This window comes from Haliotis rubra, unplaced genomic scaffold (genome assembly GCF_003918875.1).
Source record: "Haliotis rubra isolate DU_JTF1 unplaced genomic scaffold, ASM391887v1 Scf1653, whole genome shotgun sequence".
Taxonomy (NCBI): Eukaryota; Metazoa; Mollusca; class Gastropoda; order Lepetellida; family Haliotidae; genus Haliotis; species Haliotis rubra.
The window spans coordinates 99,391-115,082 of NW_025765618.1; the positions used below are offsets into that span (position 1 = coordinate 99,391).

The 15,692-nt window shown below is 39.3% G+C and overlaps 1 protein-coding gene and 1 long non-coding RNA gene across 2 annotated transcripts in view; one reads left to right on the forward strand and one right to left on the reverse strand.

Moving 5' to 3' along the window:
* The window catches only part of LOC124272041 (phytanoyl-CoA hydroxylase-interacting protein-like), a 60,620-nt gene extending 55,970 nt beyond the window's left edge, over positions 1 to 4,650 (reverse strand). The window contains exon 1 of the mRNA XM_046707185.1: positions 4,600 to 4,650. Coding sequence (XP_046563141.1) covers positions 4,600 to 4,627 — 28 coding nt within the window. The 5' untranslated portion in view covers positions 4,628 to 4,650. The remainder of the gene's footprint in view (positions 1 to 4,599) is intronic.
* LOC124272043 overlaps positions 1 to 15,692 on the forward strand; it is a 55,294-nt gene that overhangs the window by 30,107 nt on the left and 9,495 nt on the right. The gene's annotated exons all lie outside the window — the stretch shown is intronic.

Genomic DNA, 15,692 nt, shown 5'->3' on the forward strand with positions numbered 1-15,692 from the left:
GCTCGATGTAGTTAGCTTACATACAGGAAAGCACATATTTATGTTTGCATCATGCGCAATTACTTTTATCCGAGATATCTCCGACTGCCATGTTGCTTAAAATCGACTCAGTCAAGCTCCTCACAGCGATGGCCCGTTTGCGGGGGCACTCTGTACCGACACCAGTAACAGCTCTCCACTGTGCATATCAGCCTTTCAACCAACATTGATTTAAACACGCTGCACTCTGAACATTCTGTATACTAACCAGTCATGACTGTCATTACGCAAAACACTCTTACTAAAAGCTAAATTATTGTTTGTCAATCTGAATATTGTATCAGATATTTTATTCATTTTCTCAAGAGGTAACTGGCCTACAGTACATTACAAACATTATACTATGATGGTTACACATTTACTGAAATGTACTATTTTTTTCCATGTAACATCGCATGATAAATATACATGGACAGATTCTGTATGCATCATGGAATTGCTGTTTCATTTAGAATATCATCTTAGAGATACTGACAATTGGATGCTTGTTAAATCGACAAATATTATCTTTAAAATTCCAATAAAATTTACATCACTTGATACAAAGGAAAACATGAGTGCAAATTGATACTCAGTCTCGAGTATCCTCAGAAACAGATTCAATTATCCGTAAAAGTGCAAATAGCGGTGAAAATTACACGAATTGATCAATGAAACTTCGTGATGACACCGGGTGTTCACGAAAGGGTTATATATGCCCTACCCTATCGGTATCAACCAAAACACAGCCTCTTTGTTTCCAAACCAAACTCAAAGTCAAAGATGTTTATTGTACAAAAGGCCGCCAGACCATATACATTAGAATTATACATATACATTACCCAGATGTTGCAAAAGCAGGAATTTATGTTCCAAACAGTGAATCATGTTAAAAGGCAATAGGTTACATTACAAATAGTGAATTACGATGGATCTACAAAAACATTATATTGATAGACATTGATAGTGTCTTGTTGATGCTTCAATGGCACAGCAGTGACAACGATCGTGACAACAACCTTCAAAAGACATTTCTTTTAGCGAGATACAGCAATACAGCGAAACAGACAGTACTTTACAAATGTTCACAAATGTTCACTTTCAGAGTATGTAGCAACATTTATTCAGAAACAAATCAATAAATAACTATTTATAAAAAGTACCTTCAATATCTCAAACAATGTTACCCCTATAGTAAAGCATAAAGCCAGATGTTGGTTATCATGTACACACATGGTTCTTGGATTCACTTTTCAGATTGATCTGTCCTTGTCCTTTCTAATTTTCTAATTTAAGCATTGACATTGTTTTCTGAAGGTCAGGGACATCAGTCTGAGGATCTACATTGCATATTTTACAATTAGGTGTTTTACTTATGCCTCCTGTACTGCTTCCTTTCCCGATCAATCCAGTTTTGGTCCGCGCCAGCCCGCTAAATCCACTTCATGTGGATAGAAGACTTTAACCCATACGTTGCCCTGCCGGAGAGTTTTATAGGTGCTTTCTTCTTTCCTCAGGAACACGTTGGTTCGTTCTTCCAAACGAATGAGGTGCTTCTCACAGAAGTTGTCAGCTTTTGTATCCTTCTTTGTAAGGACCAATATGACGTAGTGATTCTTCCTTTGATCTTTCATACAGTAGAAATCGGCGAAGTACAGCCTGGCAGAGTCATCAAAAGTCTCTTTAGGGGCACCACCACTCTGGTGTCTCCTGAATGGGGATTTAGTTGGTAGCTTACCGTTCCAAAGGGTCACCCCGAAGAACACACCTTTCAGTCTCCCGTTTATGGACAGCGTGGATCCCCGCCGTTGTCCTTCAGTTGTGGCATCATGGTGTTATTTACAAGTTGCTTGAAATAGTCAGCAGGTTTATTGCGGTAAAGGACACTGACTGTTTCGGAAGACCGGCTGGAACAGTGATCTTCGGCCTTCGTATGTAGTGCTTGAAGATGATCTGAGATGAATGTATTTACAACAATGAAAGTATCTGTGACAAAAATCAAAAGTGATTCATCAAACAAGTGTTAACCTTCAGGAAAACAACTTGTTTTGTTACACTGATACGTTAAGTAAAATGTTTCAGGGTAGATGTGTTAACAGAAACTAACATTTCATTCAGTATTTCAAACCATTTGGTTGACAGTACAGTGTCTCGTACATACATTAGTTATTAGCGCAAATTATGAAATAATAACTAAACCTGTATAAAACATGGATACCATAAGGAAAAGTAAACAAGCAGTATATTTAGTCACATCAGTGTTTATTGAACTGAGAAATATGTATTGATTGTTTATCTTTATGGTTGTAGAATGAATACAAAATATTCCCAAACACTTAATGTACTTGTTTGATCTTTTACAATCAAGAACCAAGTTAATTCACTCAATGCATTTGATTTTTACACAACCATCTCACACAAGCATAGTGGAAAGCTTCTTTGTTCCATTGGGTTTCTGTCACTGAACGTGGTGACAAAAGATATTCTTAGATCTCTGTCATCAAATCTGTCATCTGAAGTTAACTTAAAAAATAATGTATTAATTCGTTGGACATCCATATTGATAATGTGAATGTGTCTCCTTGATTATGCGTGGCTTAATGGGGCTTGGGTAGCCTAATGGTCAAAGAGTTCGCTCGTCACGACGAAGGCCCAGGTTCGATTCCCCACATGGGTACCTTGCTATAAAAGGTTGAGGTATGGTATTATGGTAATACAAGGCTGAAAATGTGTTTCGTATTATAAATATTTGGGTTTAATATTCTCATCAGACTAAATTGGTCAACAGCCTGTAAACATTTATCTGTTCAAGCATCAAAGGCTATGCAATCTGTATATCAGTTATTCAAAAAGAATTCTTTTATTTCTTTCAAAACAGCCTGTACCATCTTTGATTGTAAGATTTTACCGATTCTTTTATATGGGTCCGAAATCTGGGGAACTAAATACTTTCATTGTATAGAAAAGGTTCATGCATCATATTTTAAATGCTTCCTAAATTTGGGAAAGTATGCCTCAAATAAGGATGTATTAGGGGAAACTGGGCGTTGCAATATATTTGTATTCTCACCAGATTACGAGTAATAAAATTTTGGTTGAAATTATTAAAAATGGATTCTTATAGGTACCCAAGGCAAAGTTATATGTTCCTAAAGCTACAAGATGATATTGGCAAGCTTAATTGGGCATCAGAGGTTAGACAGTTACTTTTTTCGACTGGATTTTCTCATGTGTGGATTTCACAAATGGTTGGAAATGAATGTAATTTTTATATGTTTTAAGCAACGTCTTTGTGGACATTTTCTTCCAAGAATGGTCTATGTCTATAAATAATTCAAGTTTCTTAGAACACTATTCTTCCCATAAATCTCTGTTAGAACCGGAGTTTTATATTATGAACCTACAAGACAAATCGTTAATACGGGCTTTGTGTAAATTTAGAATTGGCTTTCATGATTTTAGAATTCACTATTTACGCAAACCCAATAGAGCTTTCAATGATGAAAATGAATCCATCTGTAAAAATTGTAATACAGGTAATATTGAAAGTGAATTTCATGTATTATTTGTGTGTACCAAATATTTAGATTTAAGAACTAAGTATTTATCATTTGTACAAACACCTGTAAAGAGATGAACAAACATTGTCCAGTCTGTTAAATTCTAAAAATATTGATATTATCAAATCTATTGCAATTTATTTAAAACATGTCTTTAATGCAAGAAATGCCACCACAACCAACACGTGCATATAATTGTAGCAAGTGTATTTGTACCTATAGGCCTTTAGGCCCGAAATACTGAATAAAATGAATCTGAATCTGAAAGCTTCTTTGTTCCATTGGGTTTCTGTCACTGAACGTGGTGACAAAAGATATTCTTAGATCTCTGTCATCAAATCTGTCATCTGAAGTTAACTTAAAAATAATGTATTAATTCGTTGGACATCCATATTGATAATGTGAATGTGTCTCCTTGATTATGCGTGGCTTAATGGGGCTTGGGTAGCCTAATGGTCAAAGAGTTCGCTCGTCACGACGAAGGCCCAGGTTCGATTCCCCACATGGGTACCTTGTGTGAATCTTATTTCCGGTCTACCCCGCTGCATATACGCTGGGATATTGCAAAAGGCGGCGTGAACTCCAATTCACTCACTCACTCATCATGAAGACAAATAGAAAGTTCCGCTCGGATTGGTAAACTCTGACAAGGGAACAGACTAAGACTTTTAACTTAAGCTTCAGGTATATTGAAATGTGGTTCATTTATATCCAAACAGTCTACTGCCATCTACTTCCATTATACATATAACACGTGTGAGAATGCCTTTGCTTTTCTTCAAACAGCTTTTGTTACTGTCATGGCAATTCAGCCCTACAACGTTTGTTTTCCGTGTATGTTACTCTAACAGCCACACTCTCTACACGATGAACAATATACGAGCTAGAATGGTTGAGATATGTTAATCCATTCCAGTTGAATATGATTAAGATACCTTGTTTCATGTTATTGAGGTAGACATGCCTATGCAGTGTATTACACGAATTTGTTTGTGAAGTAAATAAAGAGTATTGTAAATACCTGAAACAGCGCTTGGTGCCTCTGCCATGTTGAAACGTTGCAGGTATACTTTTGATGTCGTGACAAGTTGGCGCTACCTGCATACGTTAATGCGTCGGCACTATAAATACTGAATGACGTCTTCCCTTTGTTATGTTGAAATGTAAGCCGGTGGGATGCTGACGCCAGGAACGTTTGGACTAACAATGAATAGCAATAGGTCCATTTCTTAGGCACAGTTAACGACAGTGCGGATGTAATAGTTAGTTGTGCTTATGATACCCTGAGTCCAATCTCGTTTTACATCATTTCATCTTTAGCCACGCAGGAAGAACATATTTGTCATATTCTATTATCCTGAACACCAAGCTCTTTCAGGCCCTGCTAAGTTGTATCATATTGCAAAAGACAGCAATTTGATACCAGTTTACATCACATAAGACTGACTGACTGACGGGGTATGGTTTTACGTCGTTTTTAGCAATATTCCAGCAATATCACAGCGGGGACACCAGAAATGAGCTTCACAAATTCCACCCATGTGGGGAATCGAACCGGGCCTTCGTCGTGACGAACAAACGCTCTAACCACTAGGCTACCCCACGGCCCCGTATGACATAAGAAGTATCCAGCTTCGAAGATGGTACTTGAAAGATACAAGTACTTCTTTACAGTTTGTAATGTATTAAATACTAACGTAACTGTTGTTTCGATATTAGCGCACTGCTTTCGATTTCAGATTCAGAGAATTTGAGATTCCCCGAAAAGTCAGTAGTTCTTGGAAACTGTTAATCAATACGCCAATCGTCATGCATGCGCTGTGCTGTTCGTGTTGGAGTTGACAACCAGTAACTCGTATCACCTTGTATCTATAGGATAGTCTTTGTTCTAATTATTAGGCTAACGCAATTTAATTTACAAAGTTTTATACAAAGTGTCCAGCTTCGAAGATTGTACCTTAAAGGTACTTTGTAGTCCAAGCAGAACAGGGTAATACCCGCTGGATTGAAAGACAGATGTTACATCGACAAGATTGGTATATCTAATATAGCAATGATGGTGTCCGAAGTACTTCTCTACAGGTATTAATGTATTTACACGGAAATCTTAAAGAATAAACACAAGCTGCTGTTTTAGGTACATAAAATGATATTTTCACATGCCACACTGTACCTCATATTCTAAGATCTGATATTGGGAGATAAAGAGTAATGAATTATTTGATTGATTTATTGTCGTTTAACGCCGCATTCAGCTCTAACATGGTCTGGAAATAATCGGGTCAGGAACCAGACAGTTCAGTGATCAACAGCATAAGCATCGTTCTACGCAATTAGGATGCGATGACACGTGTCAACCAAGTCAGCGAGCCTGACCACCCTGATCCCGTTAGTCGCCTCTTACGAGAAGCAATTCCTACCCGGATCATCACGGGTAAATAAGAACAATGAGAAAGTCAGAGATTCTTTGGAAAGTAAAAGGCATAACTTGTCACATGTATGTGACACAGAATGAAACCAAAGCCTCCAGAGGTGTCCTATGTACTCCCACGACCACCATAGACAGATATTTCAGTCACAAGCAGTTTGATATTTTAAAAGATTTCGCCATAGAAAATAATCACAGACCCCACAGATCCATGAGTAAAAATAATAAACGAATGCAAAATGAAAAAAATAAAATTATATGGAAGGACAATACATTGATCTTTTAAACAAAAGGAGAAACGAAAGCTGAAATGAAATCATTTATATTCAAAGTCGGAGATCATGTCCAATCTGGGGTATGCCTTTAAAAAAAATATTTATCCTACGAAGGCGTTAGTACAGACATGGAATCCAGATTATCAGTTGATAGATGTAGCTGATGATGCGGTACAAGGAAGTTTTTATTCAAATGACAAGCAGAGAGTAGACAAGCTTGCACACATTGGCGTGTGGAGAAAGTGGTTATGGAACGAAAGCATGATGATCAAAATTAAAGTTCATATCAAAACGTACAAATATGGTTCTAAAGTTAAATTAGTGTTTGGTGCGGACATAAGCATTACGTGTCTCCACGTGTATAATTGCTGCTCAAAATGAAATATATCTGGCGGTTGTTTTGTTTGTTTGTTGTTTAACGCCGCACTCCAGCAATATTACAGTTATATGGCGGCGGTTTGTAAATAATCGTGTCTCGACCAGGCAATCCAGTGATCAACAGCAAGATACGATACGATACGATAACATGTGTCAACCAAGTCAGCGAGCCTAACCACCCGATCCCGATAGTCGCCTCTTACGACAAGAATAGATTCTGAAGACCAATTCTAACCCGGATCTCCACGGGTCTTTTGGCCTCTCGGCCTGATAGGACAGATTCATGTAAAACTTTCGGGGACATTCGGAGACAGATCTTTCCCTAGCTATGTACTATCAACACAATCCAGTGATCAACCGCATGAGCACCGATCTATGCAACTGAGATACGATGACATGTGTCGACCAAGTCTGACCACCCAATCCCTTAAGTCGCCTCTCACGACAAGTATGGGTTGCTGAAGACCAATTCTCACCTGGATCTTCACGGGTCTGCAATTGGGTTCCATATGATCGTCGAGACAAAGCGGATGAATGGCCGGAGAACAACATGCTTAAACTGGATGACAAACGTGTCAGTCAACTATTCACTGTACCTCCCACCACAAGAATAGTATGCTGCTGTTCCAAAACGCGTTTCCATGAAGCAGAAAGTCATTGTTCTTTATTACGTAACCTTATTTAGTTCCCCTGTGGACAGAAAAGTGACGTATCAATCTCTTGCACATCAGATTCTAGCAACGCTGGTATATTTCTGATATGTCGGAATCTATCATTGCTGATACACTTCCTAGTCCTACCGTGATAAGGAACGAGAGAAGAGGGAGCTGGAGGTTATGTGGGAGAGAACATTGAAGCACTGCCACGGACATATGTCGGCTAGGGAGAAAGACAATGAAGATTATGGTCGCAATGAAAGATGGAATGAGCGAAAACTGAGTGAAATGCTGGGAGGATACCTTCCTAGATCGACTGCTTACGGCGATGAGTTACATAAGCTATTTTGGTCATGGGCCTCTCTTGAAACCTATTTTTGGATAATGTGCGATCCTTTGAGAGGTCCGACAAAGAGGTCCCGTCTACTGAAACTGAAGTGTGGATGGATATATTGTCCAACGTGGACATGGCTGAGGCTGAAGACGACGTGTCCAGCGATGGTCATAGTGACCAAGAGACAGATTTTATAATCACCGTTGTGTAAGGTACTCTCAAGATATCCCCAATCCCTCATCCATGAGTATTATCATGTATATGATGAAGGAAATCAAACAATGAAGGTGTTTTTTTGGTTTGTTGTTCTTTTCTTTTCTTTTTTTGGAGGGAAGATTCATTTCCTGTCATGAAGTAAACCTCCCTGTAATAATTATAAAAAGAAAGCATATTTGTTTTATGGAATATGCAAATAATATCTTTTCAGCTACATTAAATTCCATCACAGATACTAAAAATGACATTCGTGTAACCTTGCTCTCATACCCTGCTGGGATTTTAAAATGAATGCACTAAAGAAAAATGAAAGGACCCCAGAAACGTCAGACTAAAATATCCCCAGAGATGTTAAATGTGAACCCAGTGTTAAAGTTGATTAGTTATATATTATACAATATATATAAGTCGCATCGATTTATAATTATGTTTCCTAAAATGTCGGAAAGTGGACATAATCTTTAAAACCAGCCCGCAGGATCGTCAAAAACGCTGAGTTGCACCCATGAGAACCGTTTTGTAAACAGTAAGTGAGTGAGATGGGTTTTACGCCGCTTTTAGCAATATTTGAGCAATATCACGGCGGGGTACATCGGAAATGGGCTTCGTACCCATGTGAGGAATCGAACCCGGATCTTCGGTGTGAAGAACGAACGCTTTAACAACTAGACTACCCCACCGCCCTCGTTATGTAAACAAATGCACGTGCGTGTATTTGAATTTTGCTGTCCATGGCATTATTCTTATATGTTTTAAAACACATTAGGCACCACAATTATGTTAACTGTGTTCTTTGTATTGTCAATATAACGATATATATATTTCGTGATTTTTAAAACAAGCACATAATGCCATGAACGATTTAAGTACTCGGGATTATTTTTATGGAAGCACCGCATTCATTACGAGCGTTCTGATTGGTTTGTCGTATTTTCACACATAACAAGCATCGAGACGGGGACGAGTCTCCTTTGGAGGTTACGGAAAGGGCGAGTGGTGACGAATGGTCTCTTTGGTCTGTTCTCCGCCTAGATAACTCAACAAGGTCAGGAATTTTTGTTCAGAAACTTTATTCATTTTCTCAAGAGTCCAAAGTAGATTACAAACATTATACTATGAGAGTTGCACATTTACAGAAGTGCACTATTTGTTTCCATGTAACATCGCATGATAAATAAACATGGATTCTGTATTGCATCATTGAATTGTTGTTTATATTTCCAATAAAATTTACATCACTTTAAAAAAAAAGCATGAGTGCAAAAGAACACTCAGTCTCGAGTATCCTCAGAAACAGATTCAATCATCCGTAAAGTGCAAATAGCGGTGAAAATTACACGAATGGATCAATAAAGTAAGTTATGACACCAGGTGTTCACGAAAAGGGTAAATATGCCCTGCGGGTATCAACCAAAATACAGCCTCTTTGTTTCCCTTAGTTTACATAAAAAAGAAGTCAAAGTCAAATTATTATTATGCTTATTGTAAATAAGGCCTATATACATTGTGATTATCCATATACATTATACATATGTTGCAAAAGTAGTAATCAAACAGTGAATCATGTTACAGGCAATAAGTTACATTACAAATAGTGAATTACGATGAATCTACAAAACTTGTTGATAGTCACTGATAGTGTCTTGTTGATGAGTCAATGGCAATGCAATGACAACGACGAAGATCTTCAAACGACACTTCATTTTGCAAAATACAGCTGATACAGCCAGCAAATTCACAAATGTTCTCTTTTAGAGTACGTAGCAACATCTCTTCAGAAACAGTTCAATACAATATATAACTATAAGGTACCTTCAATATCTCTAACCATGTTATCTCTATAATAAGTTAAGGAAGAAAGTTAGATATTGGTTAACATGTGCAAACATGGTTATTGTATCCACTCATCAGATCTGGCCTGTCCTCATCTTTTTGTAATTTAAGCATTAACAGTTCTTTCTCTGAAGTTGAAGGACATCAATCTGTTGCAATGTTTTTGTCCTTGAAAGTTCTTTGTCACTGAGCTCTACATTGCATATGTTACAATCCTTGGTTTACCTATGCCCCTGTGCTGCTTCCTTTCCCGATCACTTCAGTTTTGGTAAGATCCAGCCCCGATAGGTCCACTTCATCTGTATAGAAGACTTCAACCCATACTTTGTCCTGCCGGAGAGTCAGGTATATGCTCCTTCCATCATCAAAACTTGTTTCTTCCTTTATGCAATTCAACAAGGTTCTTCTGACAGAAGTTGTCAGCTCCTGTACCTTGCTTTGTAAGGACCAATGTGACGTAGTGATTCTTCCTTTGATCACGCATACAGTAGAAATCGGCGAAAGTACAGCCCTGGCAGAGTCATTAAAGAGTCTCTCTCTAAAGGGAACCGCCACTCTGGTGTCTCCGTATGGTGATTTGGTTGGTAGCTTTTCTTTCCAAAGGGTCACCCCGAAGAACAGACCCTTCAGTGTCCCGTTTATGGGGACAGCGTGGATCCCCGCCATGGTCCTTCAGGTAAGGTTTCATGATGTTATCGTGTTTTCTCATGATGTCTTCAAAATAGGAGGATGGCTTGTTGCGATAGAGTGTAGACACTAAACCCTAGTGTATACGTATTCACAGTATTCTTCAGCTCTGCAGAAACAGCTTTTGCACATATTCTGAAATAGAAGGTGTAGAGGTACAGCACGTAAACTTCCTTTACACAACTAACAATTGGAAGCATAACCTGAGATAACGTAACGTTTGTAACATAAAGACTAAACGTAAAGACGAGATAGCAATAGGTAGCTATTCTATGGGGATTTAAGGTAACATAGTGATGAAAATTGGAAGAATGAACGAATGTAAAACAGTCACTGTAGCCATTGATTGTAGCCAAATGGTTGAACTTGATTTTACCTAAGAAACGAATGGAAGGAAGGTTTCTCTCTCTCTCTCTCTCTCTCTCTCTCTCTCTCTCTCTCTCTCTCTCTCTATCTCTCTCTCTCTCTCTCTCTCTCTCTCTCTCTCACACACACACACACACACACATCGATAGTGTCTTGTTGATGATTCACTGGTATAGCAGAAACAACAATCTGGGCGACTAAGTTCAAAAGACATTTTGCAGAAACACACACAGGTACGATTTCACACTTAACATTGTTATGAACAGCGATAGGGACAAATGTTCACCTTCGGTGTATGTAGCAACATTTACTCAAAACTGCATGCAAATCAATACAATAAAGATATTTAAAAAGTACCTCAAATAGCCATGTCACCCCTATGCTTATGCAATACATTTGAATTATACACATACATATGTTCCAAAAGTAGTAATTTATGTGACTTATGTTAAAGACAATAAGTTACATTACAAATAGGTAATTATGATGGATCTACAGAACTTCCCATTGATAGTCATTGATAGTGTCTTGTTGATGCTCCATTGACACAGCAATGGCAACAATCAAACAATAACTATTTTTAAAAAGTACCTTCGACATCTCTGACAATGTTACCCCATAGTAATGCAAGTTAGATATTGGTTAACATGTACAAACATGGTTCTTGCATTCACTTTTCAGATCGATCTGTCCTCATCTTTTCTAATTTAAGCATTAACAGTTTTTCTGAAGTTGAAGGACATCAATCTGGAACAAAGCTGTTTTCCTTGAAAGTTCTTTGTCACTGAGATTATCTTTGCTTGTGCAGGGATTGATCCAGAGTGGTGTGGAGTAGTTGCTGTAAAGCTGGGCTGGGCTGGGCTGGGCTGGGCTGGGCTGGGCTGGGCTGGGGCTTCAGATTATCGAAATGTGGTTAATTAATGGTCAAACGGCCTTCTGCCACCCACTTCCATTTATATACATGTATATGGAAAATGAGTGAGAATGTCTTTGCTTTTCTTCATACTGCTGTTGTTACAGTTATGGCAACTCTGCCCTAACAACGTTTGTTTTCCCCATGTGGTTGCACTAACAGCTACACTCTCTACACGATGAACACTATATGATCTAAAATGGTTGAGATAATTTAATCCATTCCACTTGATTGTGATTCAGATACCTTGTTTCATGTGATTGAGGTAAGCATACCTATACAATGTATTATGCGAATCTGTTTGAGAAGTAAGTAAAGAGTATTGTAATTACCTAATTTAGCGCTTGGTGCCTCTGCCATGTTGAAACGTTGCTGGTGTACTGTTGATGTCGTGGCAAGTTGGATCTTCCTGCATACGTTAATGCGTCGGCACTATATATACTGAATATTGACGTCAGTACTGTTATGGCAACTCAACAACATTTGTTGTCCCTGGATGGCTGCTCTAACAGCTACATGCTCTATACGACGATCAATATATGAGCTAGAATGGTTGAGATACATTAATCCATTCCAGTTTAATATGATTCAGATGCCTTGTTTCATGCCATTCCCTTTGTCATTATGAAATGTAAGCCGGTGGAATGTTGACGTCATGAGGAAAAAATAGTGCGGCACCTCAAACACAAATCTGCAGTTGTAATAGTTAGAATGTCATTGATCTGATCTATCTTGAGTGTGGCTGTGAATTTTGTAAGGTTAGGGTAACCTAAAGGTTAAAAGTGTTCGCTCGTCACGCCGAAAGCTCCGGGTTCGATTCCTCACATGGTTCCAATGTGTGAAGCCAATTTCCGGTGTCCACACACACACGCATGCACGAACGCACGCACAGACACACCTTAAAGTCCGAGAGCAATGTCGTGTTAGATCATCTCTGCTCTAACCATGCTTGTCGAAAGAAGGAGAAAGTGCTTTAACCTTTTATATATCAAGCCTCATGTCAGACCTTGTTGTCGCATATTGCAAAGAGAGAGCATTTTGATGTCAGTTTACGGCCATTCTCAGTAAAATGTACAATTGCCAATGGAAACCCTTGTGAAAAAATGTTCGGTAAATAGCATTACTTTCCATGAAGTACAAACATTGAAGAATCTGTTGCTAAATATTCAGCACTCAGGCACAAGTAATTTCCTTGCAACATCACTTTATACTATCACAATTTTAATGTTTTAATTAACAATGTAACTGTTGTTTTGATACTAGCACACTGCTTTCGATCTGGGATTCGGTGAATTTTATTTTTCCAGTAAAGTCAGTAGTTCTTGGAAACTGTTAATCAATACGCCCGTCTTTAGGCATGCGCTGCGCTGTTCGTGTTGGAGTTGTCAAACAGTTACTCGTATCGACTTGTATCTATAGAACAGACTTAGTTCTCATTATTAGAATAGGGGCGGTGGGTAGCCCAGTGGTTAAAGCGTTGGCTCGTCACGCCGAAGACCCGAGTTCGATTCCCACATGGGCTGCATGTGTTAAGCCCATTTGTGGTGTCCCCCGCCGTGATATTGCTGGAATGTTGCTAAAAGCGGCGTAAAACTAAACTCAGTCAGTCAGTCAGTCAGTCATTATTAGAATAGCGCAGTTTAATTTACGAAATTTTACACTCGTCTTAAGAAGTGTCCAGCTTCGAAGATTGGAGTCTTTGGAGAATAAACACCAGATGCTGTTCTTAGGTCTATGAAGTGATATTTTCACATGCCACACTGTACCTCTTATTCTAAGATTAGATATAGGAGTGAAAGAGTAATGAATTATGATTTATTGATATTTAACGCCGCACTCAGCAATATTCCAGCTATATGATGGTGGTCTGCAAATAATCGAGTTTGGACATGACAATTCAGTGAAAAAAGCATCGTTCTACGCAGTTGGGATATGACGACACGTGTCAACCAAGTCAGCGAGCCTGACCACCCGATCCCGTTAGTCACCTCTTACGAGAAGCAAGGGTTACTGGAGACCTATTCTACCCGGATCATCACGGGTAAATAAGAACAATGAGAAAGTCAGAGCTTCTTTTGAAAGTAAAGGCATAACTTAACGCTGCCACATGAATGTGACACAGAATGAAAGCAAAGCCTCCAGAGGTGTCCTATGTACTCTAACGACCACCATGGACCGATATTTCAGTCACAACCAGACCTCAGTATTTGGATATTTTATAAGATTTCGTCATACACTATAATCACAGACCCCACATATCCTGAATAAAAGTAATAAAAGAATAATAAAAGAAATAAATGTATATGGAAAATGAAATCATTTATATCCAAAGTCGGAGATCAAGTCAGAATAAACCATTTGGGGCATTCCTTTAAAAGATGCAGTGAAGAAATATACTGAACATCATTGAAAACGCACCACCTGTATTAGTTTGGATTTCCAAGAGCATAAATGAGCAATCGGTGTAAATTTTACATACTTTTGTAGTCCAATGATTGGTAAAGAAAAGAAACAAGAACCAATCCAGCAAAACAGTGAAGTTTTAATTCAGCGGACCATGAAAGAAAGATGGAGTCAAATTAGGAAAGTTGGTAACATGTATGACAACCGTTAGCAGCAACACAAGCTGTGCAAGTCTCTGAATAATGTTTTGAGGCAATGCATTCCACTCTTGTTGCAAGGCATTCTCAAGTTCCTCAAGGTTGTTGATCTGTGGGTGACGTGAGAGGCGTTGGCCGATGTAATCCACAAGTGTTCAATGGGAGACAAATCTGGTGACAATGCAGGCCATGGAAGTAGAGGAATGTTGTTGTTTGCCAGAAACTGTGTTGCAACACGTGCAGTGTGCGCTCGAGCATTGTCCTGCTGGAATGTGTGCAGATCTTGATGTTGGTTAAAGAAGGGAACGGCGTTGTTCTGAAGAATGGTGTCACGGTAGTAAATGGCATTCACTCTGCCACGACAAACAATCAGAGCGGTTTTGTGATGATTACTGATCCCCCCACCCCACCCACCCCCAAACCCCCCCCCCAAAAACAAAACACACATACACCATAATGCTTCCTCCATCTCACCGATTGGTTTGCACAACACAGTCCTGATGGTAACGTTCTCCCCGTCGACGCCATACCGGTAGACGCCCGTCATCATTTCGCAAGTGAAAACGTGACTCGTCGGAGAACACAACACCATGCCAACGTCGTAACAACCACAAATGATGCTGTTCAGCCCATCGTCGGCGTTCACGGCGATGTCTATCAGTCAGGATGGGTCCAAAATAAGGGCGTCGACACCGTAATCCTGCCGCACGGAGACGGCATTGGACGGTGGACGCAATGATCAAACCACGTCGACCTTGGACAGCGTTGGCGGTTCTGGCAGCCGGCAACGTACGATCCCGAATATGGCGCCGAACAATGTCTCGATCTTGGCGAGGGGTGGTAACGACGTTGGCGGTCCCTGGTGGTTCCTGTTTGTTTGTGCCTGTTGGCAAGTCTTATGATGGTGGAATGATGGCAACCAAATCGTCTGGCAATAATCCTGCTTGATGTGCCAACCTGCAACATGCCCAACGCACGTTCTCGTTCCTATTGGCATTGCAAAATAAAATTTACTTGCGGAGGTACAGCTAAAATCAGAGCGGCGGCTTTGCCGACGGTCATTTATACCCATAATCAGCATGTTTTACGCATGCAATTTGTGCTTTCGTGTGTGTTGTGCATGAATTTTGTTGTTGTCATGTGATGTGTTCCATGATGTGTTCGGGTAATCCGTCCTTTACTGTACAGCATTATTTATTGTCTTTGTGTTATTAACAACATTTCCAACGTTCATTTTCACTCTCCAAACAATCCTATTACCATATTTCAGAATTTACAGGTGGTGCGTTTTCAATGATGTTCAGTATATTTATCATACGAAGGCGTTAGTACAGACATGGAATCCAGATTACCAGTTGACACATGTAGTTGATGGAAGTTTTATTCAAATGACAAGCAGAGAGTAGACAGGCTTGCACACATTGGCGG